This window comes from Polyergus mexicanus, unplaced genomic scaffold, assembly GCF_030449975.1.
Source record: "Polyergus mexicanus isolate NDT 795.1 unplaced genomic scaffold, iyPolMexi1.0 SCAF_7, whole genome shotgun sequence".
NCBI lineage: Eukaryota > Metazoa > Arthropoda > Insecta > Hymenoptera > Formicidae > Polyergus > Polyergus mexicanus.
This window is the reverse complement of record NW_027223327.1, coordinates 2,456,670-2,475,488: the sequence shown is the minus strand read 5'-3', so window position 1 is coordinate 2,475,488 and position 18,819 is coordinate 2,456,670. Positions and strand designations below refer to the sequence as shown.

Below are 18,819 nucleotides of genomic sequence, written 5' to 3'. Positions count from 1 at the left end.
GACTTTCAAAACGCCTACAAAAATATGTGAATATTGATACGAGTAACGGCAGTTAATTTGTTACAAATTTTTATTCAAATTTTCGTTAAAGCTGAGAGGCAAGTTTTATTCAATTTTTTAATCAATAATAAATAACCGATTTAAGCTTTATTTTAAATGAAAAAATACCGAGAAAATATTACTCAATTTACAAAAAAATTTTCGTAATGCAAACTGTTTGTCCGAGATTATATCTTCTGCAACACGAGTTTTGTTTAAAAAAGGGAAAATTAAATAAATAGATTTAGATTATACAAAGAGTAACATGATTAATAACGTTTTTATTAAAACAAATGATTTATTATTATATTTATTATATATGTACATTTATTCTTTGAGATCATCTAAATTATGTTATATACATAATATTATATGTTTCATCTTCAGAATCAAGAAAAGAATTAAAGAATTTTATTTTTAATACGAAGCTTATTATCTTCCTCTAAGCAACTTATATAAAATTATGCAAAAAATTATGATATATAATAAAAAAATATAGTAAATCATGATAAAGTCAGTGTGTAAAATAGATAATTCATTACACAATAGAAACATAATCAATTTAATATATATTAAATTATTTAAATTGTTCTCTAGAGAAATAAATTCAGACACAAAAGCAGGGTACACCATAATTGACTACATAGAATATTTATTTATTAATTAATATTATATCATATTTTTACATGCGTTTTTACGAGTCATCTGCTTGTCAATTTACGCTTGATGTTTCACGTTGTACTTTTGATATTTTAAATATTTAAACTATCATTATTTCTCATTCTCTCTCTCTCTCTCTCTCGTATTTATTTCTTTTTTTTTCATATATGTTTACTTTCGAGAAAACATACAATGCTGCATTTTGTCTCTTTATTTATCTTTTTTTAATCACAGTGTTTTTACAGATATCTTAAGTAAAAACATGACATGTCTAAAAATACTACTAAGTGGCAGTTTAACGTTTATTGTCACGACGTTTCTTGTTACCGCTGAAGTCAATTTATTGGAATATATAATACCAGAGCATTATAACGTCAAGCTTAAAACATATATTAACAATAATAGATTCTACGGTGAATGCAATGCTAGTATCAATATTATTCAACCAACGCAGAAGATAAATTTGTATGCGGAAAAATTAAACATAATTCATATGATCTTAATTCAGCCTTTAGAAGGATTTGATAAAGATGATAAAAAAATTAAAATTATTAAATCAGAATATTTATATAATACTGAAACGCATATTGTCAATCTTTATGCCACGGAAATGTTACAGAAGAATTATATTCTAAATATGAGATTTATAGGTACTTTAACCGATAATAGAGGGATTCGAACTTTCTACAAAGGACGTGAAAATACAGTGTTAGTAACCCTCTATCAAATGTTAAATATGTATTATATTATTAAATATACATATATGTATATATATATATATATATTTTTTTTTTTACATTATTATTATATATAATACATTAATATTATTATAATATCTATATAGTAAATTATATCACATTCGCAAAAATGTTATCACACATTGAATAATTTTAATATGAAAGAACAATTTTTAATCGTCGTGTATAGCGTGTTATAAACAATATGTAATATAATAATAATATAATAAAAAATACGTAAAACTATTTTTTGCATACTACGCAACACAAATTCACTAGTTTTCTGATAATATTCTTATACTTGTAAAACACCATTTATCATTATAAAATAATTTCTGTTTTTAAAATATCATAGATGGTTGCCTGCAGTGCATTTTGAGACATTTTACGCGCGACAAATATTTCCATGTTGGGACAATCCGAAATTTAAGACCACCTTTAATATTTCTATAATGCATCATAAAAATTACGAGGTTTTGTCGAATATGCCATGGCAAAAAGAGGAAGCAGTTGAAAACGATATGTTGTGGACATATTTCGATATCACTCCTTCAATGCCGACTTATTTGGTTGCGGCAGTTATAGCTAATAAATTAAAATTTCCCAGACTGTATATCGGAATGTATAGTGGACTGTATATTGATGATGTCACAATACAATATAGATCACAGAGTTCATCTGATTTGTGGTATGCACAAAAGATCATCCAAGATATCATGCACTTTTTAAGACGCGAATGGAAAGATGTAAAGATGATTTGGAAAGTGGATAATATCGTATTTCCGTATTACGAGGATAATGGCATGATAAATTTGGGACTTGTTTTTTATAGGTAAATATATGAAGTCAAGGATAAAGAGATATCTTAATATATTAAAAAGCACACAATTATTATCCGTAGTTAATATAAAGTAAACTCTATAGAACGACATGTTTTATACCTGACAATGAATTCAATTAAAAACATATATTCTTATTGAAAATCAAGTATATTTTAAAAATTTGAAATATTCGTACACTTATACTTATATCAGTTGCAATAAATAATAGTAACGTGTGCGAGACTTAATTGTACACGTTCGTAGAACAATTCGTTTGAATTACTCGCATCACATGATAAGGAGACTTATATTTTTATAAATTATTTGATACAGTTCGAATTTTTTATTTTATGCAAAACTCATTAAATTTACTCATTGATGTTTATTAGAAATTAATAAATTAATTTAATATTTTTGTTGATTTTTGATAATGAATCTTTTGCGGATATTTATTACTTAAATTAATATAGGTAATATTTTGGATCAGTAGAAAAGTTCGGCTTGATTTTCAATTTAATTGACTGACTTAATAATTTATATACAATATATATATTAAATAGATAGTTTTATATGAAGAGAAAATTTTATTAAATCCAGTAAAAAAAAACTTATACATATACACACAATACAATTAACTAAACATTATATAAAAATAATTTTTAGAGAATCAGATATTATATATGATGAAGATAAAGATCCATCTGGGCGCAAAGTCGAAGTGGCGCGCTTAATAGCATATAAAACAGCACAAGAATGGTTTCATAATGTATTTACTACATCTTGGTGTTCTACTGTCATTCCCCCATGGTTGCACAAAGCTTTTGTTACATTCATGGGATCATATATTGTCGATAAGGTTATTTTTGTATTCTTAAAAGTTAACCAGTACGCGAAATACTTATTGACATTTGACAACAATATGTAAAATGTTCTTATTATTTAAAAATTTTTTTTTATTCCTTGAAACTGAAAGAATACTGATTACATATACTCGACATTCTTATATTTTTATAAAATTTAAAATATAAAAGAGATAAAAGCTGAAAATTACATTATGTAGACTTAAATTGAAATAAATAGAATAATAGAAATAAAATTTGTAATAAAAAAGAAATGTTTTTAAATGCTTTGAAGGGAATAATTATTGTAATATTAAATAATACACATTATTTTAGCAATAACTTATTATATTTTCAAAAATGTAATTCTTTTATCATTAGAAGCAACGCAATCTATACATATCGTAAATGCGAGTTTTTTCTGCAAGTTTACATTCAATCACATTAAAATTTTTTCTCCAGGCTCTTCCAGAAACTCGGATGATGAATTTATTCGTGGTCCAAATTCAACATGAAGCTTTGCACTTGGATATTGATTTTCAATCTTCTACGTCACAAGCTGCTTTGTCTGAAATAATTTCTTATTTCAAAGGTATGATAATGTAAATGTAATTAAGAATTATCCTTGTAAAATCATTTTTAAACATAAGTGTTATATAAAAAAAAAAATTATTTTTCTTGATATTTTAATTAATTGATTAATATTAAATATTATACTATAAAAATTATATATACACATATATCTATGTATGTATATACTTGAATATACAGGACGTCTCACGTCATTGTTAATAGTTATTAATATTTCAAGAGCTATGGTATTAATTTTAATCGTTCTGGTCTTAAACTTTATAGATCCCAGCAATCTATAAATCTATGTCAAGATTGATCCTTTTCCGATCCTATTATAGGCGTACAAAACAAATAAAACAAATTTAAACTTTTAGATGGCTATCTTGTGTAAAATTAGTCATTTCCATAATCTACATTAGAAAACAAGGGCAACCTTTTTCTAAAATATTTTCTTAAAATCATTACTTTTTGAAAGTTTCGAACGTTTAAATTTCGAAATTAGGTAACTTAATTAATTAAGGGTTAACTGAAAATGAAAGTAAAACACAAAATAATATAATAAAATTCAATTTATTAAATATTCAAAATGTTCAACATCAAAATTATTATTGTTCTTATATTTAATATTTTTAATGTAACTATTTAAATTTTATAACATAAAATTATAACTTAAATTAATTTTGTATTATAATTTTTTTTTAAATAAAGCGTATTTAAATGAGCAAATTTCGATTGTTTAACTTTGAGATATTCTATATATGTATAAATATTTAATTATATATATATATATATACTTATAGAACAAGAATACGCGCGCGCGCGTTGTAATAAATATACTTTTAAACATTCCTAATCATATATTCTTTTTTCTTATGACGTATAGTACCCGCTATGTTGCGTATGCTGCAACATGCTGTTACTGAAGATTTATTTTGGAACAGTCTGCGTTCATGTATATATGATCAGTAAGTAATATACTATAATGTAAAATAGTTATATGAAATAAAATTAAGCAAATATTAAAAACAATAATGTTGATTTTATACCATATTACTTTGTTTTTTGTGTCACTATTCTCTGCTTTATTTCCTAATATTATAATTTTGTTCCCTTATTTAATTTAATGTTAACATTTTCAATTTTAGTAAGTATGAATTTGTTTATCCCTACGATTACTGGACAGCTTTGAAATATGATTACTTTTCTGAACAAGAATGGGATGGACCAGAAGTACGAGAAAAACTTGTTATCATAAAGAAGATAGAGGAAATGAGAACTTGGATGTATCACAAGCATTACCCTGTGATAAATGTAATACGGGAATATGATCGATCATATTTCACAGACGAGGATGTAACGATATATCTTGGCAATATAACAGGAAATTTGAGTATACCTTTGACTTATACTACGCAGATACAATTGGATTTTGACAATACTTCCCCTGATATTTGGCTATTTTACAAAGACTCATATACCGGGGGATCGAGTAAGCGAAACATTCAGAAAATTAAAAATCTCGCAAGCAATGAATGGATAATATTCAATTTACAACAGACTGGTAAATATTGACTAATAAATATTATTCTCTCATATTTATTCTAAGTAATTAAGTTTTATATTAATTTATATTTTTATTTTTATATTTCGAAATAACTCACAGCACATATATTATAAAAAAATTATTAATATACGTAGTACAATTAAGTTGTATAACCGATAAGAATTTACAAAATTTTATGTGCATTTTAAGTTTTTGCGAACAACAATATCATAATAACGCAAAAATATTAAAATTATTGTATAGCTCTATCAATAATGCGTACAATTTTTAATATTTTTCTAATGTGCTTCAAAACAGAAAAAAAAATTATACAGATATTTATACATCTTTTTTAATAAATCCAATAAAAGAAATATATATATATATATATATATATATATATATATATAACTTTATTATTTTTTTATAGGATATTATCGCGTAAATTATGATACCAATAATTGGGAATTAATTTCAAATTATTTACAAACTGAGAATTACAGAAATATACATGTTCTCAATCGTGCCCAAATTATCGATGATGCTTTTCACTTAATGCTAACATACCAACTCGAGCCCTCCATATTCTGGAATATCATAATTTATTTACAGAAAGAAACAGATTATGTGGTCTGGTATCCTATGTTCAAAGCTCTAGAATATATATCGAGCATCTTCAGTATTGATGATGTCGATGCAAAACTTTTTATTATAAAGGTAATTATCATCGGATTTATATTTAATAAAATTGTCAGACATTAGATAGATATGCATGTAAAATAATTGCTACAGTTATCGAATAATTTCTAAAAATGGAATACATATAACAAAAAAATTAAATTATACGATAATGTTTAGATCAAAATTATAAAATAATTAAAAAAAGAATAATTTTATATTATCTATAAAAAGATATACATATTTTTTTCTCTCTACTATCTTATTGCTATTTAAGAATTTGCAAACATATTGCAGAGTCTATATCTAGTCTGATAACGATTTATAAAAGTAGAAGAAAAAAAGTACACTAACAAATGCAATAATAAGAAAAACAAATATAAAAATTTATATCATTCAATTCTTAGATAATAACACGGAATACATTACATAAAATGTTGAAGAAAATTGGTTATACAGAAATTTCTAACGAAGATGAACATACAAAATGTTTAAGGCAAGAGGCTGCAAAATGGGCATGTTTATTACGTCACGAAGAGTGTTTAAAAGAAGCCAACGAAAAATTAATGCAACATTTTGCAGATCCTAAAAATAATACGTAATTTTTTTTATATTTCATTTATAGTATTTTTATGCCTGATTTCTTATATTTTATAATAATTATTTAATATTTGAGATTAAAAGTTATTCAATTAAATTACACAAAATTATATGCTAAAGTTTTATAAAAAAATTTTATTTTGTTTGGCATATTATTAGAATTTTGCCATGGTGGAAAGAATGGACATACCGTAATAGTTTGTCTTCGTGCAAAGCAGACTTTATCGAAAATTTGTATAATATATGGGTGAACAACAGTGATAATAAAATTTCTAAATTTTTAAGTTGCACTCAAAATATTGATATGATCAAATATTTAAGAAACATAGCAACTGTGATTAACGAATCAGATCCGGAAGATTATATTTTAAGATCGCAAGCTATTAACAATTTTTTTACTATTATTACAAAACATATAAGAATCATTACTTTTCGTAAATACATAATTAATAATTTTGAAAAAATATTACCCAGGTAAGGATTAATATTTTATTTTAAATATACACTATTCTCTTAAACATACAAACATGAAATTTATTTCTCTATATTTATATTTTCTATTTTCTTTTCATATAGACAAATTAGCACTGTTGCAACATTAACTGTTATTATTAATTATTTATATAATGACAAAGAACTTATTGAGGTAAACATTTTATGAATTTATCTATGTTAAGTATAATTTGTACGAAACAGTTAAATTATTACTTATTAACGGTAAATATCATAATGATATATTTTAGTTAGATGATTTCGTGAAGAATAATCTGAGGAAAGAAAGATTGCATTCTGAATTTAACGTAGGAATATCGTCTCAAACAAATAAGGTAAATTTTATTTGATACAAATCTCCTATTAATTAGGAAAACATTGTATATTTTTTTAAAATTTGATTTGATAAGCACTTTAATTTAAAAGAGAATATATAAATTAATATTAATAGAAATGTATAATATAAATTAATATTATTTTATTATGTATAATAAAAATCTACATTATATACATAATAACATAAATTGCGATACAATCCATGTTCAACATTCATACATTCATACATATTCAATATATTTAAGCATAAATTGAAAAGCTTCTTTTTATTACATTAATCTTGCATATGCAATAAACTTTAATATTAATCAAGTTTTCTCACTCTCATAATTACTTTATCATATCTTATTAATTATTACAGATTGATATCGATGTAATTTGTTTTAGGAACACGAAGCAAATGCGATTCTGTCAAAAATTCTGGATAAGATAAGAAAACGGTCCTCTCAAATCGTGGATCTGCATAAATTTTCAGAAATATTTATGTATTACAGAAATTATTAAAAAGTAAGAAAACCAGAGCACAGACGTATGTCGTATCATGCTCGTGCACGTATCTATTTCTATTATAAACGTTTTCTACGTATAGCTTTTATTTATTTTCATTTATATTATTGATTATTTATGATCTTATTGTTATTATTATAATCAAGAAAGCGTATTAATGATGAATTCGCATTTACAAAAACACTACAACATGTCACGCATTTTTTTATAAACAAGAAACAGTTAAATCATATAGCTACTTACAAACAAAAACATATGCTTCTTAAATTTTATAGTCAAATCTTTATAGAAAATAGATATGTGTCAAATATTATTAGAACACTCAAAGACGTACTACTTATATATTTTAAATTAGATTTTTTATTTGTGAAAATACATAGTTTTTAATGTATTAATTAAATTTATTATTTTAAATTTATAATTGAAATGTTTTTATTAAAAACGCATATCTATATATATATATATATATACAGACATATATACATAATAGTAAAAACATATATATATATGTATAGATGTTGTATAAATATATAAATATGTATAGATATTAATATATAAATTGAATTATTTTTATAATTATTAATATAATATTATTACTATAAAAATATTCAAACAAAGTAAAAATGTGAAAGGATTATAATTTATTTGACATTATATATTTATTAAAAAATAAAAATTATAGATAATATTTTAATACATTATTGTATACGAGCATAAATATGTTAGTATAGATATTAATAATATAATATTAAATTTTAATAAGCATTATTAATATCGGAAATGTTCGTAAAAAATATAAAACTTAAAATATATCATCTTTGTTAGCATCCTTTGATTCACAACATGTATGGCGCTTTATATTATATTTTTGATAGACTTGTAATTAAAACTTTTATTTAATTTTTGTCAATATAGAATTTTATTATTTTGTTTTTGTTCTTAAATATATATTATTTTTGAGATGTCTAACAATATTTCTTGTTAATATATTCCTTCCTTTTATTATTTTTTTAAAGCAAGACAAATATATAACGCTTAAAAATATTTAGACAATATAAATTACATTATTATTTAATAGTTATAATATTTGCTTATGAGCTAAATTCTTAATATTTAAAAAAAAATATATCAGAGTTTATTATTATAACATAAATTCCTGGATAAATCCTTATAATACAGTCAAAATCTGCTATCATATCTAGAAATTTTTTTTATTTAATATTTTATACGTTAAATACGTTCAATCATATTAATACTAATGTAAAAATATACATGCCAAAATTTTAATCGAGAAATATGTCTGTCATTAAGGAAAATAATTTGCTTTTGACAAATTCTGTCTTAACTGTACATAAATTATCTATTCTTGTTTGATTTCTTATTACATAATCTCTCATCTGTACATAAATTTGGTAAAGATGATGGAAATAGAAAAAAAGCAATGAATAAAAGCCGCTAATTTGTATAAGTGTGTGAGAAAAACTAAACTCTGTGAAATATTTTTATTAACAGCTTGCGTGCATTTTGAAATAAATTATTCAAAATTTATATTTTGAATACGAATTTGATTAGGTGCTAATATCTGATAACGTTTATTGATCAACAAGACATATATTAACGAAAGTTGTTGATATAATAAACGTATTTATTTTAATGTCGTGTACCGAACACCGTTAGTCTTTGATGATCTTTTGGAATGGTAAAATCATGGAGATTACAATGCGATAGTAGTGATAATACATCGATTTATTGCAATTAATTATTACAAAGAAACATACACTTGCGTACAACTTGGCATACGTATCTCGATATATATAAAGTAAGTTATTAGAAATAAAATAATTCTCTCTCTCTCTCTCTCTCTCTCTCTCTCGTACGTATCTAACATCTTGGCTTGCAAAACATAAATAAATATACTTAAATAAAATTAGGCAAAATGCTTAAGCAAAATCTTTTTAATATTCATATTTATTTTACATCAGAGATACTATCAGTAGAAATTTATACTATCAAAATACATTTAAGATTACATTTATTTTATATCATAGATACCAAATTTAATGTTAAAGATATTTATTTGCTATCTAGATACTATATTAAAAATATGAAACTACTATTTATTTAATGTTTTACATATTTATAATTAAAATCTACTCTCTTTTTAAATATATTAAATTTAAAGTAACTACATAGTAACAAGTAACAACAAATGTTAAAATATGTTGTTAAATATAATATATATATTAAGATAAATATAAAAAAGGAAAAAATAATTGAAGGAATATTTAAAGAAATAATTAATTTGATTCAATTTATTTATGGGAAGATATATATTAAATAAAGTTTGAATACTTTTAATCTTACTAAATAAGTAACGACCGAACATGTATACGACACAAAATAAATAAACAGAAGAACTGTATCGATCATATAGGACAGGGACAAAGAGAGAGAGAGAGTAGAGGGAGGGAGGGAGAGAAGGGGGAAAGAGAGAGAGGCGAAACAAAATGTATAACTTTCAAAACCTCATAAAACCATATATTGAATCACATAGCTTCAATTTTTTTGTTGCGAATTCAATTTTTTGTTAAAGTGTTTCGCAAAATGTCTTATTCAATTTTTTTATTAATAAATAATAATCTATTTACGTTTTATTATTATACATTACGTATTTATGTTTACGTCTCATTATAATTAAATGTAAGTTTTAATTTTATAAATAACATAAATACATATCAAAAAATTATATGAATTAGATGAGTTAATTAAAGAAAAAAGTTATGTACTAAACAATATGTGATAAATAATAAGTTTAGTTTCCTTATTTATTCTTTTTCTAACAAAGAAATTAATGTTTCAGCAGGTACCTGAGGCAAAAATTAACATGATATTTCTAAAACTATTAATTAGCTGTTTAACATTTTTCACTGCGAAAGCTCTTTTTACTGATGCCCAAATTGAACTATATGAAAAATATTCAAAAAGTTTTCACAAAATAATACCAGAGCATTATAATATTCAACTCGAACCAGATATCGAGCTAAATATTTTTTATGGCGAATGCAATATTAGCATTCATATTCTCGTACCAACGCGATACTTAATATTGTATTCAAAAATTAAATTTATAAATGATATAATTATGACTGATAATCCACCAAGATTTCACGGGTACAAAGAAATTATTGTTTATCCGATAAAATATTTATATAAAAATACGAATGACACTATCCAGATTTTCTTTACAAATAATATATCACCGGGACATTATATTTTGAATATGAAATATGATGGTATTATAGGTAATGATACAAAGTTAACAAATTTTTACACACAAAAATATAAATGGTAAGTAACTGTTTAAACGTTAAAAATATATGTATATTATTATAAACATTATTACATACACAAACATATACACATACAAACACTCCATTGTATATAAACTATATTATTATTTAATATGCATATATATATATATATATATATATATACATGCATATATACGATATAAAATAAATCATACGATAATGCATACATACATATAAATCAGAACTTAAGTTAATAGTTTTGCCATAACATGTATGGAAATATATATGAAATAATTGACATCTTAACATATTATATGACAATTGATATATTAATTAATGTAAAAAGCTATTTTATAATATCTCTTTTATTTTCTGAAATATATTTCATAATTTTATAAAAAATTTGATTTCATGAAATTTAATAGATTAAAAATAGTTAAATTTATTTGAGAATGGTATAAAAAAGATATTTCATATTATGCAACGTAACATTGTATTGAAGTATGATAATACAATAGTAAAAAACGTCAAAATATTATTTTCTATCCGCTATTTCTGTGAGTCTCATTTGTGTATCTTCATTTATATATCCACTGTATCTCCAGCTTATAATATTTCCAGCTTATAATAGTTGAAAATTTATTGATTCTTGAAATATATAATAATAGGTGGTTAATACCAACGCATTTCGATGTATTCGGAGCTCGACAAGTCTTTCCATGCTTGGGCGAATATTTACAAGCCACTTTTAACATTACTATAAAACATCATAGTAACTGTGCGGCTTTATCAAATATGGAGGTACAAAAGATTGAAAGAAATGATGAAGACATGGCGCTCACACACTTTAAAACCACACCTAGACAGCCCACTTATCTCATAGCAGGGATAGTAACTAATTTCTATCGCGCTTCTACTAAAAATATAATTACAAATATATGGTATAGAAATTGTTCCGCATTGCGCATGGTATTTACACGGAGCATTATCGAAGATATTACAATGTACTTGGAAAACAAATGGAAAAGTCTAAAGGTACTTTCGAAAGTGAATCATCTTGCGATTCCCAATTTTCAAGATATGGATATGGTGAATATGGGATTAGTTCTTTATAGGTAAGCACACGGTTAAAATATATATTAATTTATCAAAACGATTATATTAGTATCTATAATTATAATATTAAGATAGATATGCTCACATTATCTGTGTGAGTATGTTTAATTAAAAACAAATATAATGATAAAAAGAGTAAGTTTTTACTTTTAGCATTTAGAAATTTAGAAGTTAGATATATGCATAATTTTATATATATGTGTATCAGTAAATATTTACATACATATATATATATATATATATATATAAGACACATTATATTTTTGAATTGTAAGGACAACATATATTTATATTATGTATTCTAGTTTATGTTATATCATTTATTTATGTCATATAATAAAACGACATTCCCGTCTCTACAATTTAAGCAATTAAGCAACTAACAATAAGTGTGTCATTATATGAGCAAAATTAAAGTTTAATATTATTAATTATAATTAATATTATATCATTAATTATAAATATAAATTTTAATATCTTTGTACAAAATTTGATGATGTACAAATTTAATATCTTGGATAAAATAATCTGTATATGAATTTATACTTAATACCTAGTATATTAATATATATAATCATTAAACAACAAATGTTTTAACATAAAAAAACATTTCTAAAAATTATTTTTTGTCACTTTCAGAGAGGAAGATATTATCTACGATGACAATTTAGATCCCGCTGCGCGTAAAATCGATGTAGCTCGCATAGTAGGATATAAAATATCACAGGAATGGTTTTATAACGTTTATGATTTAGTTTGGGCATCACGGGGATCATTTTGGTTTAACAAATGTCTTATTAAATTTTTGGGAACATTTGCCGTTCACAAGGTTATTTTAAATTTTTAAGTATTTCTAGCGCTAATTGTTTCTCCCTCATTCGCAAGCAAATCAGTATATAACTTTAATCTTTTCATATAAAACAAACTTTTACATATAATTTTTCCTATAAAAGTTTGACGTTTATTTAAAAAAAAATCTTTTTGTAGAAAAATTAATTTTACAAGTAAATATGCGACATATATGTCGAGAAAATATCAAATAAATTCTTATATTATTATTATTTATTTTGTTAAAATCACTTTATGCTAAATCTTATTAGAGAGTTTTAAATATTATTATAAAATTCAAATTTAAATTATTACTAAAAAAAAAAATGATATGTTTAATATATATCCTTATAGTAGATACTAATATTTATGTGTGTAATATAATTTTAAAATAATTGCAAAAGTATCTTTAATGAAAAAATTTTACTACACGTTACTCTAAAAAGATGAATAATTATTATATATTTTAAAAACATAAATATGAGAGCAATAGTCTCTTTTTAAATGTTTAGAAAATATCAGCGCTAGTGCTAATGTGAGCATTTCATAATTACTGCAAAACTATTCTCTATAGGTTTTCCCAGAGTCCGGCATAATGGATTTGTTTGTGGTACAATATCATCACGAATTTCTTGATTTTGATACTTCTTATAATACGTCTTCGTTCAACACTTCTTTTGAATTTCTCCGTTGCATTAAAGGTATATGACAACAATTGAAAATTGCTCGTTTTGTGAACATAAATGTTATAAAAAAATAAGAAAAACTACTGACAAAGAAACCTAATTAAATGTTAATCATACGTATATTATTCTTATTATATTATGGATATATTCAAATATGTATTCCCCTTTATACATGAAATTAATTTCCTAGCAAATCAGATATGTTCACAAATAAATGCAATAATTAATTTATAAATATATATAATAAATTAAATATATATATATATATATATATATGTAATAAATATAATAATTAATCTGACTTTTTTGATATAAATTATTGTAGTATCTATTATATTGCGGATGTTACAAAACATTCTTTCTGAAACCATATTTGTGGAGAGTATGATTAACAGATATATAATTTCCAAGTAAGTAATATACTCTATTATAATAGTTACTATGCAATAGAAAACTAAATATGTTAAGTATAATAAATATAAGTTTCATAAAATATTGTGTTTTATAGTGCTTATTGTGCTTTCTCTATTATTCCGACAATTGATAATCTTCGCGCTTACATACAAAAGGAAATGATTTTATGTAAAATATTTTTTTTTTTTTTACTTATTGCTTTTATTTTTATCATTCCAAATTTTATCACAATTCTGTAGATAATATCTGTTTTATTTTTCGCTTTGTTTAGAGAGCTTGATCAATGGACAATTATTGTTATTATAACTTATGCTGTTCATTTTATATTATATTATCTAAATCTTACGCAATTTCACTTACTTCGAATATAATTGTGTTTTATTTATCACTTACACGTCCATTTAGCTTTCACAATGTTTATTTGATTTTGTTATTTCTAAACCAATTTTAGTTTGAAATGATTAAATTTTTATTAAAATTATATTATATGATATATGATAATAATTAATAAAAACAAGAAATGTAAAATGTATATTTAAATTAATATAAAGCAATTTTATATATTTTGATAATATCTCATTATAATTTTTCCAAAACACATTAATTAATGTTAAAATTTAAAAACTTTGTAAATTTAGCAATTTAGATTACACAAATTTGATGAAATCTTTGAATAAAAGTATGGATGACACATATCTTAATGTATTAAGAGTAAATAAATCAGAATTATTAAACATAATTCATATAATGGATCCATGGACAAAGCAAAAGCATAATCCTACTATAAGTGTCAAGCAAGATTATAATCATCCTTATAGCAAAATAAATGTGTCAATAGAAAATTATAATTCATCACATCATTATTGCATACCTCTGACATATACTATACAGAGAGATCTCAATTTTCGCGATACCTTACCTTGTTATTGGCTAAACAAAACGGAGCCACACTTAATTGATATTAATTTCAAAGAAGTTGGTTGGGTGATATTCAACATACAACAAATTGGTAAATATTGACCGATTTATTTTTTATTATTTTTTGTGTATTCTGCACAGTTCGTCCATAAATGTCCGAGCAAATATTTCACAACTGATTGAAGTTACAAAAAAGTTTATTAAGAGAAATTAGTTTTTAGTCCGCAATAAAGCGCATATAAAAGTTTCTTTTTCTCGTAATCTTTTTAAATTATGAAGATCACCGTCGGGTTTTTTTTTTTTTTTTATGAAACTACCTATTTTTTATTGCATATTTTTATAGCCCTTTTTGAGACCTTTTCAAAATATTATAATAAAATGTTTTTCGAGTTTTTTATATCTTAATCTGACATATTTTGATATAAAATATAAATTTTTAAATATATATTTTAATACTTATTTAAATAATAATAAATAATAAAATATATTTTATATATATATATATATATATATATATGTATGTATGGGTTGTAATTAAACATTTGTTGAGCTATATCTCAGTAATAATGGGACAAACTTCGGGGACGAGCTCTCCACATCAAAAATGAAAAAAAGTTTATATCAATATACATATATATTCGCTCATATTTCTTAATAAAATTGTATTTTCTAGATAATTTACCTTGTTTAAAAAAATTAAATTGTAGGCAATTTCCTATTATACTTGATATTTTACATAAAAAATAATATTTTTTTAAATAAAATATAATTCCTTAAAGTAAAATTGAAAATTTATACTACACATATACATATATATGAATTAAATCAGCATTTCTATGCATTATACCTAACGACAATATGACGATTAATTATATTACAATGAAACTACAATAATATTTGTGTTATTACAGTAATATTTATGTTTCACACACAAAACACTATATACAATAAAAATTGACAGAGAATTCTGATTATATTTTTAATTTATATGTTATTTACAGGGTATTATCGAGTCAATTACGATTTAGAGAATTGGAAAAGAATTGCAAGATACTTAGCCTCTAAGAATTACATAAAAATACACGTTCTTAATCGTGCTCAAATTATCGATGACGCTTTTCACTTTATGATAACGAAACAACTCGATTCTTCTATATTCTGGAATATTACAGAATATCTAGAACAAGAAACAAATTTTGTAGCATGGTATCCTATGTTTAAAGCTCTGGAATACATGTCGAGTGTCTTTCCACTTCCAAAAGAAAAAACTGATAAAATCACGGTAGATATTAATAGACTTTTTGTCAATTTATGAGGAGAGAAAAAGATAAATAATAAGTTTCATATTGGCTCATAATCACCATTTAGATAAAAAATTAGCAATTTGCCATCTCTATTTTGTCATTTTACCCCTACACAAAATATATATATTTTTTTTTTTTTTATAGTGACAAAAATATGTTTTATATTTTATTTAATTTTATTTCGTTTTAAATATATATTTTATTAATTATAAAATATAAAGTTTATATCATTTATGGTTCCTTTTTTTTAGAGAAGAATGCGGAGTATTTTATATAAGGTGCTTCAAGAACTCGGAAACGAAGAAATTCTTGGTGAATACGATCTTACAAAACGTTTAAGACAAGAAGCTGCAAAATGGGCGTGTTTTTTTGGTGATCAGATATGCATAGAAGTAGCCAACTATAATTTAAGACAACATCTCGCAAATCCCGAAGAAAACAAGTACTTTTTCTCATACATTTAGACTTTTTTAATTCGATTTGTTTGTAAATATTTTATGCTATGTTTAATACATTGCTTGACCAAAATATAAAAGCAAGATAAGCATGTATAATAAAATTTTACTATTTGTTTACTCTCATAGACTCTCGCCGTGGTGGAAAGAATGGACATATTGTAATGGTTTAAAATTAATGCCCGATCCACATATTATGAGTTATGAAAACTCTACTTGGCGGGCAGTACATCGTATGGGAAAGGAAAAATTTAAAACTAAAGTTTTAGAATTTCTGATTTGCCCTGAGCATCCAGATTTTATAATAGACTATCTAAATATGATAGGAAATAATAGTGAAACATCGATTATGTTGCTAAAAGATTTTCGCGATCAAGATAATATTAACGGTTTTCTTTTTACTATTGCGAAATATGCGAGGAAAGATAAAGTACTTAACTTTATATTAAACAGATTGAAGAAAATAAAACCAAAGTAATTTGACAATTTTCTCATAAATATATTATTCATAAATTTATGTGTATGTTATATATGTATATATACCTACTATTACGTTTTTTCATAGGAAAATCAATAGGGCTGTAACATGGACAGTTCTTATAAATCATTTATATTCTAAGGAACAACTCAAACAGGTAAAAATTGTATACGCTTTGAAATATGATTCTTATGGTGCGAGAGATGAAACTATTATTTAAAATTGATAAATATTAAAATAATCTGTTTTATAGACAAACAAGTCTGTGATTAAAACTTTTGACAAAATTGGAAATTATACAAGAAGGAAAATACAAGAAAATTTGCAAGGGCCTTTAGATAATGTTCTCAAGGTAAATTTTATAAATACAATTACTAAAATGTACTTGCTTATTAATCGTTAATTTTATTTTATTTCTATTTGCATAGAATGTGTTTATTATAGTGTTGCGTTATAATATTTCAAATAAACAAACAAAAGTTATTATTATATTTCCCTTCGATAATTTTTTGATGATTAATATAAAAACTATCTATTCTAGATTACTGTGAAATTGATAAAACAATTAAAAAAAGCGGAACAATGGAAAAATAAAGTTCTAAACAAGCTAGATATACGCTCTCATCAAATCGAATCTCAGATAAAGTATCTTGACAATTTAATACTATAATTATTAGTTAATGAAAACTGATAATAGTAATATATATCTATCTCAGTATAAATATATCTGTTTGGTAAATAATTTTTTTTTGTACACCACATACTTAATATTTTAATTTTGTACGCTTATTGTTAGGTGCATTAATGATTCGTTTACATTAAGACATTTCATCTATGCGGTTACAAGTTTTCTTATCACTTTGAGATATTTAAATCATACAATTGATTATGTAAATAAGAAAGTATGATTTTTTAATATATGGATTAATATATTCTGCAAATGTTATAAAAAGAAATTTGTCTGCTGAATATAAATATGCTGGATCATTAATGTATCGAATGTACCATCTGTTTTTGTATTTTAAATTGTATTTTAATTTTTCTTTAACTTTATGCTTTAGCTTTTTTCATATCTGTGATATTATTTTCTAATACTTATATATTCATTTTAATATTTTTTATTAAGCTTATTAATAATATATGTAGATTAATATATATATTATAATGTTGTATTCATAATTAATTATTAATACACATATATTAATATATATATATATATATATATTAACGTGTTTTATATATATATACGCGCGCGCGCGCGCACACACACACACACACACACACACACACACATATATATATAAATGTATATTAATAATACATATTAATATAACATACTATACAGCATATATCTCGTAATTTTATTATAATATAAAATTATAATTAATGTTTATACATATAATAATATTATATATATAATAATTATTTAAATGCATATATATATATATATATATATATATATATATATATATATATTTATAGAT

The 18,819-nt window shown here is 23.2% G+C and overlaps 2 protein-coding genes across 2 annotated transcripts; both read left to right on the top strand.

Annotated features, from left to right (window-relative positions):
* Positions 1-1,336: 1,336 nt before the first annotated feature.
* On the top strand, positions 1,337-7,751 carry LOC138934909 (aminopeptidase N-like). Its single transcript, XM_070299060.1, has 11 exons — positions 1,337-1,407; positions 1,792-2,268; positions 2,921-3,113; positions 3,559-3,688; positions 5,015-5,230; positions 5,643-5,929; positions 6,298-6,488; positions 6,776-6,964; positions 7,067-7,136; positions 7,234-7,317; positions 7,680-7,751. Exons 1-11 carry the CDS (start codon positions 1,337-1,339, stop codon positions 7,749-7,751), a joined length of 1,980 nt encoding a protein of 659 aa, XP_070155161.1.
* A 2,958-nt stretch (positions 7,752-10,709) lies between these two features.
* LOC138934908 (glutamyl aminopeptidase-like) lies at positions 10,710-18,005 on the top strand. The gene is made up of 10 exons (XM_070299059.1): positions 10,710-10,996; positions 11,805-12,251; positions 12,892-13,081; positions 15,072-15,189; positions 16,100-16,380; positions 16,654-16,844; positions 16,987-17,331; positions 17,423-17,492; positions 17,589-17,687; positions 17,877-18,005. The coding sequence occupies exons 1-10, from the start codon at positions 10,710-10,712 to the stop codon at positions 18,003-18,005; spliced, it is 2,157 nt and encodes a 718-aa protein (XP_070155160.1).
* The last annotated feature ends 814 nt before the right edge of the window (positions 18,006-18,819 follow it).